Genomic DNA, 15,326 nt, shown 5'->3' with positions numbered 1-15,326 from the left:
CACTATTCAGAATAGTGAACGACAATTTGCTATGTCGTGCTTGTGTAAGACGGAGACAACACATATGGGTGTAGCGTCCTCTTAATGTAATGGCTTTATTTGCATGTCACCGGTCAATACAATAATCATGCCAGATAAGCTTATCGATGAACTGAGCATCCAAAAAAATAGAAAACAGGATTTTGAATTATAACAATTTTTTTTGTTTATCGTAAACACGGGATTGTCGTTAGTATGAATTTATAATAAATGCTATTAGGTACTATACAATTTGTGTTAATTCTTATTTCACCTTGATCCACACTAAATTCAACAAGTTAGAAGATTTTAAAATTGTATATTATATTCATATTTATTGAGTGTACCTATTATTATATATTTAATCCCCCCCCCCCCTATAAAAATTCCTAAATACGCCACTGTATTGTTTATTAATATTCTTTTGACTAGTAAAAACGGTTTTGAAGTATTTAGTTGATTAAATATCCAGTTTATATGATGTGTATAATATAATATGTTTTATGTATGTAAGTTATGTAACAGTTATGTGGTCTGTGGCGATAAGGTCAATAAACCGCAATCAAGACCTAATTCAAAAATCAAGAAATACAAAATAGAAATTTACATTAACACAAAAAATTGTGTTTTATTACTTATCTACGAGTTAAAAAAAATGTAAACACGTACATAGAACATAAAATATAGACGAAAGTTGCGCCGAGATGAGTAGAGTATGGAATATATATAGTTAGTTAAAGTTTGATAAGATCTCAATTACCTATGTATAGTTTTGGTTTATTAGACCACTATTTAAAATGTTTAGTAAATATATTTTTGAAATTCGTCGATTACTGCTGTGAATATTTTGAACATGAGAAGTGAGAACTTGTCAATGGACAATGTATTACGATGACGTGCACTTTAAGAAGTATACCCCAAAAAAATTAATTAGTCTATAAATTTGGCAAGATAAAACAGTCAACGATTGCCACCAGATGTATGTGTTGGGGTGGTTTTTAGGCTCAACTTCGTCTTTGAAATATAACTAGCAAATTAAAATAATATATACTATAACGAACGGAACTAAAATTTATTTACATGCATAAATATATAAGTAGGGACACGCGCTAAGGTCTATAGCATATTAAAATAATGTTCATACTAGGTAAAAGGTTAATTTATACAATTAAGTACTATTATTATCTTTTATTAACCATATTAAATTACGATCAGCCAAGTCCAAGTGGTTAAATATGTATATATAATTGAGTATGTGAACCAGGAAAAGTTTAGTTTCTCTTTGCTTGCAGTTAACGAAATTCAAATACTCAATTTTTTTAATTTTGTCGTCGGTTCGTTTAGTTATTATTAATTCAACAAACATAAATATATAAGTAGTTTATTATTTAACACGTAAGTTTAAAAAAATTAAGACTTATAATTAATTAAGATTTTTACGCCATTGAATTATTTATGAAGTATAGTAATATGTGTGGATTTTCAAAGAAATGGACCTAAGTTTCGTCCCCAATAATAAATAAATATTATATATTATTATCCTGATCACTTTTACAGACTAAGGACTTTCATAGTTTCATGTATTTACATACAATTTATGTACGTTTTGAATTCGACCATCTTCAAATGAAAATTATTATTTAAAATCTTATGAAAAGCAAATTTATAACCATTAATAACACATATATTTTATTTATTTTCACTCAATGACTTTTTAACATCCGATATTAATAATTAAATTAAAATTTTTAAGTAAAAAATATCACTTTTCACAGTGTCGTAAAACCGGGAAGAGTACAATTCGTAAATGCTGTATAAAATTAATTTCTAGCTATATCGGCTAAATAGTACATTTTTCATTAGTTTGTGAACAATACGTACTGATTCAAAGATCGGTGTTCATTCGGTATGTTCTCTACAGACAAGTTTCCGAATCGACATGTGCTCTATCTACAGACAAATATTTTATTCTACATACGTCGTTTACTTCGGTGTTTACTGTTAATTTAATATGAATGGTAAATGATTAGGAAATCGTATTTTATTGTTGATTCACGTTCTGAATGTCTTCTAACAAGGCGAGAAAATGGTCAGTATAGGTACTGTCTTGACAGTAAAGTAGCTAGCAATAGTGATTGAGATGGGACTGCAAATGATTATCAGAGAACAACCCTCGTTTTAAGAATTGAATTTTCGCGTCACGCCATGATCTCTCAATGATTTGAGTGTGGGCTCCTCCTGTATTTGCATTGACATAGCATGAGGTTTGGTGATTTACAGTCTTATGTACAAAACTTCGACTTGTGAAACACCTGTTCATCTGCAGGCTGCGGCTCATTTATCAGAATGAATTTGCGTTCTATATTATGATCAGCAGAAGTGTCATTCATGGGAAGTGGAACATATATTGGACATAGCTCGGAATTCGTACCGGCGAACCTAATATATTATAATCTTATAATATTAGAAATTAAATGTTGGATTGCAGAATATTGTGGATTAAAATTCTGTTCGTGAACAACATTTTAAGACTATATTGATGTATTTTGTATTTCGTATTATATAGCGACCGTTAATTAATATTAAAACGAAACAACAAATCTTCTTTATTTATATAAAAAATGTAATATATTAAATTCAGTTTTATGTGCCTACTATATGATATCATTATAATATTATTATATTTTAACTATGGTGTCCGGTCCTGTTTGGCTGTCGTATTATGTGTGCTCTAAAGTAAAGATTTACCTTGGTTTTTGAGAAGTTTAAACGTTAGGGTATTTTATGATAATACACATATTTATTAAATTTAATTATAGTCGTATATATTATTATATTTGTTTTATGAATAGTAATGAGTATTACACTGCCATTTGGATGGATATGTTAATATGAAATATACCTATAAACTTAGGTCTATCTGAATCTGTAAACTAATAATGATTTTGGCATTGATGTTAAAAAAAATAATGCGTATAAGTATTACGTGGCATTCACCATAGTATATAAAAAAACTACTAAAATTGGAGGTCATTCCACAACATTCGATGAAGTGTTGTTTTTATCGTAATTTTAAAATCTATTTTACTTAAATTCACCTATGCCCATTATAATATGTTGTATTAATTATATTAATAATATTTACATAATATATTTTAAATATTTAAACGATTATTTTTATTACATTAGGTACATAATATTTATTATTAATGTGTTAATAAATGCATTTTTATTGATAATTATTTAAATATTATTAATTATCAACTCTATATTGATGCGCAACAGTTGACGTTTACATTAAATCGATAGGTAGTATTCAAATATATTTTGCTTGGTATAGGTATACCAATCGTTTTCCACCAATCAATTCGATTTTTATTCTATAATCTATATGCGTAAAATGCAGGATATGTCTGCAGCTGCTGCATACGTCATAATATTATTAAATAGTATACTATTAGAGATATATCTCTATTATGATTGAAATCGCAAAACAATTAAATGTATTTATTTACATTTTCACGATTTTTCAGTTTTTGTAATCCGTCATCGACATCATGTTAACCTACATTGGCGCCCACCTATCGTACACTCTACCAGTGATCGGTGTCTTAACGTTAATAACTCGGCCGTTTATCAATCGATTGGAAATTTTCAAAATCGGATTTATAAGCGGCTTAGCCGTTATCTACACGATACCGTGGTACAGCTATTTTGTGTACAACCACGGGGCTAGGACTTATTCGCCCGGTGCGGTTTTAGCCGTCGTCGGAAATGTACCCGTCGAGGAGTACATGTTCGTCGTCATGCAAACCGTTCTCACTTCGTTGTGGGCCTTGATGTTCGTCCAGTGGTCTACTCCGTGCTTGAACTTCAACTACGACAAACGCAGTTATCAGTTGATTCGTTGGATACCAATATCGTTGTTAACCGTGGTCACGGCGGTTGGTTACGCAATGGCCGTGCGGGGACAAGAGACCTTCTATTTGGGATCCATACTGTGTTGGGCGTCCCCGGCAATCGCGATCATGTGGTACGGAGCCGGCAATTTTTTCGCGAAGAAGATTATACCGTCGTCGATCGCGATCGCGGGCCCTACACTATACATGTGTTGGATCGATCGGATGGCCGTCAGCGATGACAACAACGATTCGGGCAAGTTGGCGCCAGAGGACGCGTTGTTTGTCTTCGTCACGAACCTGATGGTCGTCCTGGCCGGGTCATCCTACGACAAGGCATACGGTATGATAGTCACGTATTCGTTGGATTTCCCACACCAGTTCAGTGTTAGCTGTAGGTTCGTTCGACAGATGTTAAGAGCATTTATGACATCGGAATATGCTACACCTTCTGCCGTGACACAAGATATTAAGACAAGTATCAAGGTCTTGAGCACTTCGAATGCGTTTGGTACCTCCAACTATTTATTCCATGCCGGTAAGTTGTTAAAAAAAACAATTAGTGCTTTGAGAACACTGCTATAATCAATATATTATGTTGATAAAATAATTGATTAATAAACCAACATTTTAATTTAATAATATTATAATATAATAGGTATAATTAACAGACTTTATTAAAAACGTTTTTAAATATTACTCATATAGATAAAATATAATATGTAGGGCCAGTAAACCTATTAAGTATGACGTCTGATATATAAAATAATTAAAAGAATCATATGTTCAATGTCCATTGTCCAATGTATTTCACGGTTTAAAAACGTTATAGCAAATAACAATAATAGGTAGGTAGGTACCAATAAAATGGATTTTCGAATGAAAATTCAAGAAACTACAAAATATTATACAAATCTGTTATGATCATAATATTTAGAATTAAGTAATATATAGGTACATGATTTTTTTTAGCATCGTTTTGGTTAACAGTGAAAATTATTTTTATTTAGCTATTTATTTTGTTAATACATATTACGTATTATATAGTTATATTTTAATTATCAATGTGTATTATATTTTTAATTCAGGTATTCGATTGGATTTAATAATCCTGTACGCATTTTGCCGTGTAACGGACGAAATGTTTGATAGCAAGTCAGATGAGAAAAAGAAAAAACTCAAATTAGAGTTATCCAAACAATTTATCAGTGAAGTTTTTGCTGACAGAAAATCAGATTATGACGTTAAAAAAACACCTCAAGAAGTGAAAATTGATTGGAAAAAATACGAATCCGAGTTCACCGATGTCGAATTATCATCTTACCGTGCAGTGTCTAGAATCGCATTTTTTTTGCCGCGTAAACCATTCGAAGAGTTATTCGCAGGTTACCAATGGGATCTTGAGTTCACGTTAGTTCGAAACGAAAAAGATTTAATGTTATACACCACCTACGTGGCCGGAAGCATTGGCGCAATGTGCCTTTATGTAATCATGTACAGATATGGTAACGACATGAATGATCTTGTAGACAAGGCCGATTATTTGACTAAACACGCGTACAAAATAGGTCAAGTAAGTTGTTCACCATTTTAAGTGTTGATTAATTTTTTTAGTAGCTATTATCAATACACTCGTTTGTACATATTATATTTATGTCTAATGTGGAAGAACTAGTGTAGAACTTCATATTCTAACTCTTGTGTAGTCACGTCATTCGTGTGACGCTTGCCGGTGTACGGAAATGGCAATCACGACAGAGCAGACATCATTCACATTTCACACTCGCATTCCTTCTTATTCTACTATAAGTGTGGCTTTTTTCACCACGCTAAAACCCGTCCCGTTTCTAGCTGAGGTAGATTATGGTTGAATGGATAGGTCCTATATAATATATTAACAAAATATAGAGTTCCGGAATGCAAATTGGAGAAAGGCGGCTTTCGTACCAGTCGGCTCCACCAGTCGGTAGACACGGGTTTTTATCTGCGTTCATTCCCGCGTGATAAACTCGCAGGCCTAACCGTTTTTTTATTATCTATTGCCGGGCCTGTTTGCCGTTTCAATTAATTAATTGATCGGGTAATCATAATTGGAGGCGTCGGCAGCGATCTACCTTCGATTCAGCAACCGCTGTCGCCGCCTCCTCTGTTTATCGCGTTAACAGTTTCAATAATTGTTGTTTATTATTATCGAGATAGATAAGAATACTGGAGCGCGTACCCACATTATTCACAACGTAATAAAAAAACGACCGGTCACTTCACGACAGCCAACGATTGATGCTTTCCCACCACTTTACGACGAGAACGTTTTTTTGTTGTCTATTACGTGATTTCAGTATTCTTATCAATCTCGATGTTTGTACTATTATTACTAGGGCCCGTATGTTGATGCCTTAAAAAATCTATAAAAATGTTCTGAAAAAAATGTATATGCTAATGACCTAAATACTATAAAAAAAGCTCTTGAAAATGATTTGCGTGAAATACGAGTGTCATATTCAGTAAAAAATATTGGATTAGTAAATATCGAAAAGTTTGAAATTAACAAAAAAATACAAGCAGATGAACATACCTATGTACCCTATGTAGATGACCGTGTGTCCCCTATATAATATATTTGATAAAAATGTATGGTTTTAAGTTTGTAAAGATAAAAAAAAAAATCTCAACATTTTAAATAAAAAATGTAATTAAATTAAATTAACGTCAAATAATAATTACAAATATAATAGTTGTGAATACACACATTAACCATTACCCACAGTACCGATATATAATTGTTTGTAGTTAAATTCATTATACGACCTAATACTATGACGTACAGGTCGGCATACACCTGTCTTTTGTCTAAATTTTTATACGCACGCAGTTTGAATATCTGTCACGAAAAATACGCGCACACCATTTTGTAGATTAGGTACGCGACCGACCCCAGCAAACTGAGGCTATTTTAATTAGCTGCCTGTAATTTGTCCATTATTTTTTATCACTTTTTTCACTCTGTCATTCATCTTCTGCTACAGTATGTTCTTATCGTATATAGCACACATTTTCTTTGACAGATAATTTTCTTCATTACCTTGAGATTTATTATTACTTTAATATTATCATATTATATAATACCTATTATACTTTTTTAATGTGTTGTGTTCTTTAATATTATACTTATATAATTAATACGTATTATTCATATAAGTAGTAGGTAGGTATTATAGGCCAATACCTATACGATAAAACTTCATCGCTTTATTTATGTGATAAAATTATGCAAGGCTGGGCAAGTTAATGATTTTTTTTAACTTAGTTAAGTTAAGTTAATATGCACCATAAGTCAATATATTTATTTTTATTTTTGAAGGGTCTACAACTCGTGAATATTGCCCGGGACCTCGTAAGTGACAGCGAATCATTGGGTCGGTGTTACTTTCCAGCGGAATACATGGACGACGAAAAAGAAGATTTAAGAATCTTGTGCAAAGAAAAAAATCCCAGGTCTTTGGGAAATAAGAAGTTGAAGAAATACTCTTCGAAAATGATACAGTTGGCTAACAAACAACAATTCGAATCGATGGGTGCTATCAAATATTTGCCACAAGACTTAATAGGTTCGGTTCTAGCATCTACTGAAATGTACCGAGGGCTGATTAAGGCGATACAGTCATGTCCAACTTATCCGACTAGAGCGTCGTTACCAAAATTGAGTAAATTATTAATAGTACTCAATACTCTTTACATTAAAAGCATCCAATACATTTTTTAAGTGGATTTAAAAAATGTTGGTCTAATCATACATATTTTGAGTATAATACATAGTTCGACAATAAAGTAGTGTTACTATAGTGTAGGTAAATTATTCACTTTTATTTTAAATTTCAATAAGTAAATATAATAAGTATAGACCAGTTGTATACAAATTTTGTATCACAAAATGCTAAATTTTTTAATTATAAATTAACTGTTTGTAATGATTATTGAAAAGTGTTAATTTGTGACTTGAAATTGTATAACATAATATGTTTCATTGTAAAATATAATGCATTTTACTAAAATGTTATACAGTTGTAATATGCCTATATTATAAGCATTATGTTATATTATAGGCTCCTTTTGCTCGAACACTAAGAAAATAGACGTAGAGTTACTCCAGTCACCTTTTTCTATAATCCCTATATAGTCATAGTCATTCTTATTCAAAACTGCAGCAGAGATGTAGCCGAGTAGATAATTGATTTTACTGAGTGAAATAATAGGACAATATAATATGTTGATAGTTATAATTCCAATGGCACCTATACCTTCATTGTATACTACCTATATAATATACGTGTATAATAAATTATAGAAACGCACAATATGTAAAATGGCAGAGATACGATTATACGAATGTGATATAGATCATCATTCTTAGCATTGTTATGTATACATATTAAAATTAAAGTATGCTATAATACTACCTATATACCTAATATACTTTTATATGCATCGTTTGAAATAAAACGTTATTATTATTTATTATATTAGACTAATACTTTTTAAAATAAAAACTATTGTGCATATTCAGTAGTCAATATTTAAGAATAATATAGTTTTGACAGAAATTGTATCAGAAAAGTTTACCTATATTTAAAAAAAAAAAAACTAATTCATATTTGACATTAAAACTTCATGCAAGGATCGCCTATTAGGTTAGGTTAAAACCTATAAGTGAGCCAACGGGGTTCAACAAAATGTTCTTTAGTTATAGACTTCTATAATACAAATAAAACTAATAATTAAGTTACGTAATTTAAATTTAAACAGTTTTACGTTGAATACTATTACAATACAATTTATATACCTAATGTGATGATAAGATCATATTCAAAATATTTAGATATAAAAAGGCGTTACCCATTATCATAGCCATTACGTAGGTAATGGTCAATACAAACACGATGTTTATAAATTAATTTTGCCGTTAAAACAATTTTGTATAATAATATTGCGTATAAATAAATCAATAATGATGCTTCTGAAAGTATTTTAAATGAACTAGGTATTAATAATAATTAATTAATGGCCAATAACTTATTTTTAATGAGTAGATGCGGTGTTTTAATATATTTTTATATTAATAGATATAATATCGAGCTATGTACCGATAATGAATGAAAATACGTGTATTATTGTACATTATTATTCGGTGTTTTTTACGAATTTGTTACATTTTTATAACATCGAGTTAAATATAAAATAATGTATATATGCTACTGCCTACTATGCTAGAAAACAATAATATTATTGAAATAATTGTATAGCCATGCACGATATATTACAAATTGGTCACTATTTTGGGTAAGTATATGTATGAACTTCATTAGTTATCAATTAAAAAAAAAAAAATTAAAAAAACACTAACTGAACTATGCAGCTGTAGTAATGTAGTATCCATTCTTAGTATCCAATTTATCATCTCCCTTATCTCCCTTGTACGTGTTATGACACCCAAGACATTAGTTGTGTTATTACAGTTATAATTGTTATTTATGTATAGGTTATAGTTTTTATTTAGTTTATAGTTATAGTTATTAATTATTATAATAGACAATAGTTTATTATAATTAGTGTTTATTGTTATTATTTTTCAATGAATGAACGATATTAAGAACAATTATTATTACAATTTAAAATTATACAGACTTATCAAAACTATTAAACCTTAGCCATCAACTGATTAATTTTTTTTTTTTATTAATTGTTAATTTTTATTTCAAGTCAGTTTGTATATATCTTATCAACTAATAATAGACATTTAAAAATATTATTAGTGTATTATAATTTAATATAAACTATATATGTTATCTATTATATATACATATTACAAATATATTATTATTAAAAAAAAAAGACAAGTGGCAGGTCGTTTCTACAGCACCAACGTTAGAAATCTCGTAAAGACGAAAAATGAAAGAAGAAAAGAAGACAGGCAAGTGGTAGGCAAATAGGTACCATTCTGATGTAAGTGCATAAGGTGCCATGTGGGTCACTGCAGTGGCCCATAAAATGTAATGTTAATATTATTTTTCAGTTGGTTTGCCGTATCAACAACACAGTATTTCTGATTTTTAAATTCCGATAGCAATCACCAAAAAATAAATGTTGTCCTACATTGACATGCATTTAAAGCGTAGGTACACTTCCGATTATCGGCTTTAATCATCCGACCGTCTTTGTCTCATGGAGATTGTTAAAACCACGTTCATAACCACCGTAACACAACTTTACAAGTCGATGCTATTTTCCTACCGAATTAATGGATGACACAAAAGAAGCAGTTAAAATATTGTGTTAGGAAAAGAATCCAAGGTCCATGGGAGAAACGAAGTTGCGAAGATACACCCAGATGCAGTGCCGCATTTAGACATTTTGCGCTCCGGTGCAAAAAAAAATTGGCGCCCCCTAAGCTCCGGTGAAAAAAATTGCTTCCCCCTAAGGGGCCTACCCACGGAAAATATGGAAGATAGATCCTCATTAACCTTTTAGATTTTGAGCACAGAAAAGAATATTTGTTTTACAATGTGTGCTTTTTTACAAATATTGTTTATTAATCGCTTGATCCTCTCTCCGCAAAGATACATTTTAATTTATGTCACCTAAACCTTGCTTATAATTCATCGTATAAATTGTTTTTTTTTTTTTTAACATATTTAAGTAGGTTGTAGGTATTTCATGAATAAATAAAATAAAACTATATAAAACTATGCAAATTAATATTAATTAAAAAAAGGTGGGTAAGTGGATGTTGCTCTGCTGTACAGTAGGTTACAAGTGGGTCACTGTATAATGGATAGTATTAAATTTGAATTCAATGATATAATATCACTGTATAAGAAAAACGATTCTGAGCGGAGACGGTTTGTCAGTCTAGGTATTAGACATACCTATTATAGGTATACATATCTATAGTATAAAAAAAAATTGACCTATAATAGGTATCAATAATAAATTCCAAATTAATCATATCACAAAATCCATTAGGTAACGCGTTATACATCAACAACAAACCATGGTACTATCATAGATATATAATAGTATATTTTAGAAGTTTCAAGTACCCACGAATAATATTATACAATCACAATAAAATAACTAAAATAATTATTCCAGGTTTTTTAATATGTAATTTCGTCCAAATTTTAACTTAAAATTACTATAAAAATAAACTGTGCTTATGTATTTCTTAGAATTTTTGGTAACAGAATCAAATATTTACGTGAAATCTTGTTTTAAATTATCAATCCTTAGATATAAAATTTGAATATTTTATAATTTTTTAACTACAAAATAATTATTCAATTTTAAATTTGATAAATTTTGTCAAAATTTACCTTCAAATGCTTATAAAAAATAATTGTGCATGTATTTTTAATATTTTTCAACTGCTATTGTAACAATGTATCAGGAGCCTTGTATTAATTATTTACACTTTTTGGCCCAATAGATAAAACTTTATTGATATTTATAGAAAAAAAAACTAAAAAAATTGAAAACTTACAATGTCCGTAAACAGCTCAAAACAAATCAAAATATTTTGAAAATTTTATCATGTATAGAAAATTAGCATATAAACATTCAGTGAAATTTTCAAGTTTCTACAGTCACTCGTTTTTTAATTACAACAAAATAAGATAATCGTTACGTAAGAAATCGAGTGAATATCAAATGTTGTAAAAAATATGAATTTAAAACGCTCATAAAAATTTAATTTGAGTTTCTTATAGACATTTTTTTTTTTTGATAAAGGTAGATTATCCTATAAAGTATCTTGTATTACATTTTAAAATTTTAGTTCTAAAAAGAAAATTTTTTACGAATTATTAACTCAAAATAATTTGCTAATTTTCGTAATTTTTACATATTTTGTCAATTTTTGAACTTTAAATGCTAATTAAAAAAAACTGTGACTAAGGATTTTTAATATTTTTCAAATGTTATTGTAACAATATAGTAGGAGCCTTGTATTAAATTTTTAAGTATTTTTACTCAATAAATAATGTTTTATTGACATTCATAGAAATAAAAACTAATTAAATTGGAAACTGAAATTGTCCGTAAACAGCTCAAAACAAATCAAAATATTTTGAAAGTTTTATCGTGTATAGAAAATGGAAATATAAACAACCAGTGTACATTTTATGTATCTACAGTCATTCGTTTTAATGTTACACCAAAAACCAAAATCAATTTTCTCGAAAACAGATTTTGCGTAAAAATTCCTGTTTTTCCTTAATTTTTCATTTGCTTTTCACGGCGCTTTTGAAAACTATTGGAAAAGTTTTACTTTTGACCCCCCAAAGTACCAACTAGATTCACTTTCCTATCAGAAAATATACTGTTGAAGAAAATCGAAGCACTTTTTCTGTCCAAAAAGGTGATGACAGACACAAAAAAAATTTAAAAAAAAATAAAAAAAAAACACACATTATTGTAAAATCAATACATTCATCGTTCCACTCAGAATCTAAATGATCACGGTACTTGGGCAAAACCGTGGCAACTGTACATTACAATATTTCACATACCATACTTATCACATGCCATGTTTTTTAGATTCTGAGTGGAACGATGAATGTACTGATTTTACAATGATGTGTGTTTTTATTTTTATTTTTTTATTCGAAATCGGATCAGCCATTTTCGATTGATGAGGAAACGACATTTTTCACGCTCCAATTTTATATATGTAGATTTAAAAAAATCATAAAATCCTAATATTTTCATTATTATTCCTTATCACAATTTTTACAATGTTGATTTGGCAAAAGTTGAAATATGACGTTTTGTCCAAGTAAACGTTTCGCGTTTTACCCGGGTATTTCAGTAGTTGGTCTGATTTCAACGTTTGCCCTTAACATATACATTATATTTATATAATTAGTAATTACATGTTTAATCTTTAACAAGATGTTCATCTATTAAAATGCTAATAATCTTTGCAGTTTTCATTGGTAGTTAATTCAATTGAATATTATTTTTTCAAGATATCGTTGAATAAAAGATTTTTAAAATGAAATATAGTACAGAATATAGGAACGAGATTCCAAATATCAGTTACGAAGGTGAACCGGTGTTATACATATTTTACCCACCAACATGAACTCAGAATCATAATATTACTTTACATGTAGGTAAGGTTCTAAAACTACATACATAATACAATGACTGTAAATGGAATTGATAATAACTAATAAGACATAAATCGTTATGTATCATTGTCAAATATCAATTTGAAGAACTCGTAAACTTTATTTATGTGTTATTAGTTATTCTTCGTTTTGATATTTAATTTCATCTAATTTGAACTTGAAAAATGTCAATAAAGAAAAATTGTGAGTGTATATTTTTCAGAATTTTTATATTTTCAAAAATTGTATGGTATATACAAAATGATAATATAAACACTCGATACAAATTGCATATATCTATGGATATTTTTTCCGGAGTGGCCGAGTGGACTAAGGCGTCGGTTGCGACGCACACCGTCGCCGGTTCGAACTCAGCCACGGGCTACATTTTTCTCCGGGCAGTCACGGTGGCCGTTGTCCCCACGTCCAAACAGCCGGCTAAATGCTAGCAGTTCGCTCCACAGACCGCTAAATTAGATAGGTATCTTTAATCTGAGTTAATTACAGATTTCAAATCTTATTATATTAATAACTAGCTGATCCCATGCACTTCGTTGCCCATTAAAAATGCCAACTCTATATGCAGAGCCGTTTTTAAGGGTGGGGGCGGATAAAGGGGGCAATTTCCCCCAGGTTCCGTAGTTTTGTAAAAGTAAGGAGGCGCCTTTATTTACACTTAATATGCTACCTGTGGCCCCGTAAACCATTTTTGCCCCAGGGCGCTGAATTGCTTCACACGGCTCTGTCTATTTGAATAATAAGTTATATTTTATAATATAACGGTTACCATAGCAACCATTTTAAACCAATGGCAACCAATAATAATTATTATAATATAGGTTCAAAATCCATGGTAATCACTAATCATTTATAAACAAACATTTCCATAGGAAATCACAAAATTCTTGTTTGAGCACCTCCCTGGGCTAGTCCTCTCCCTGTTTAAATGACCCTATCTTCTGCACAGAAGTCTAATTTTATTTATCTCTGTACCAAATTATCCCGTGAAGAATACAGAATACTTAATCCTTCACAAAATGTTCATTTATAACAATATTATTAATAAAAACATTTTCAAAATCGGTTAAAATATAGATAGTAACATATAATAATATGATGCTATATCAACTGTTTAATTACTATGTTAGTGATCAGTAATTTGACAAGATAAGTGTGTAAGGCTAAATAGGTTGTCCATTTGTAGAAAAAAAATTAAAAACATCGTTTTGTGTGTCGCAATAATCATCGTGCTGTTTTAGCGTATAATAATACTTCAATCTTCAACTATGAGGGTGGTTTTTGATAGAACATTGGCGAACAATTATGGCATTTTGAGTTGCATATTTCATTATTAGCACGATAGCACACATATTAGTCTTAAAGTTCAATTACCTTCTTAAATCCTTGTAGTCCAGTAGGCAGTAATACTAACTAAAGCCGCTGTTTCCCATAGAGTGGTACATTTTTTTTGTGCCTGTTTTAAAATAGATTTGAGCTTAAAAAAATTACGAGTGACGTGTAAGTTTTTAAGATAATAACAAATTTTATAATAGGATAAATATAGGCGTCAGACGTGCACACGGGGTGAGTAAGTCAAGCTCAGACCATCTCACTGAAAATTATAATGGTATAAAGAGTGAATAAATCATCAAACTGACTAGGTAAGTATATAGTCATATCATGGTCTATGACACTTTAAATAATTTATATAATTTCTAGGCAATGTTTGTATAGTCACAATTAAACCAAGACGATTATATTGTAACAAACGATACACTCATTCACTAACAACTCATGGCATTTTAAAAATATCCATGGAAATGTAGTTATTTTCTAAATTATTGTATGAGCTAGAATGTAAGAGAATTATCTGACAGATGAAATAATTTTTGTTCTAATCAATACTTAAAATGTTTTTTATATATAATTTATAGTCACTTGACACTTGCGTTAAACGTATGATATAAAAATAATTATTTTTATTCTTTAATACTGATGATAAAAATTGTATTTTTGTTACATCCCGTATACTAAATTGTTTATTCATTATTTTAAATGTCATACGGCTTTTATAAAATAGTACATATTAATGAAATATATACATAATATCATATTTATTTAATTAAGTGACTTCATCTGTTTATAATATTCGTCTCTTAATTTTAAAATGTATTTGTATATAAGTGAGAAAAAATATTATTATAAGATATAAATACATATTTATGAATACTACTATATATTA

The 15,326-nt window shown here is 29.7% G+C and overlaps 3 protein-coding genes across 3 annotated transcripts in view; 1 reads left to right on the top strand and 2 right to left on the bottom strand.

Annotated features, from left to right (window-relative positions):
- The window catches only part of LOC100169110 (phytoene desaturase), a 74,318-nt gene that overhangs the window by 50,422 nt on the left and 8,570 nt on the right, over positions 1–15,326 (bottom strand). The gene's annotated exons all lie outside the window — the stretch shown is intronic.
- LOC100161380 (phytoene desaturase) overlaps positions 1–15,326 on the bottom strand; it is a 36,854-nt gene that overhangs the window by 12,980 nt on the left and 8,548 nt on the right. The window lies entirely within an intron of this gene.
- Positions 1,242–8,495, top strand: LOC100159332 (bifunctional lycopene cyclase/phytoene synthase). Its single transcript, XM_001950752.5, has 4 exons — positions 1,242–1,413; positions 3,552–4,455; positions 5,006–5,490; positions 7,279–8,495. The coding sequence occupies exons 2-4, from the start codon at positions 3,576–3,578 to the stop codon at positions 7,678–7,680; spliced, it is 1,767 nt and encodes a 588-aa protein (XP_001950787.1). The 5' UTR covers positions 1,242–1,413; positions 3,552–3,575; the 3' UTR covers positions 7,681–8,495.

This window comes from Acyrthosiphon pisum, chromosome A1 (genome assembly GCF_005508785.2).
Source record: "Acyrthosiphon pisum isolate AL4f chromosome A1, pea_aphid_22Mar2018_4r6ur, whole genome shotgun sequence".
Classification (NCBI taxonomy): domain Eukaryota; kingdom Metazoa; phylum Arthropoda; class Insecta; order Hemiptera; family Aphididae; genus Acyrthosiphon; species Acyrthosiphon pisum.
Note: the sequence above shows the minus strand (reverse complement) of the source record. Positions and strands in the feature narration are given on the sequence as shown.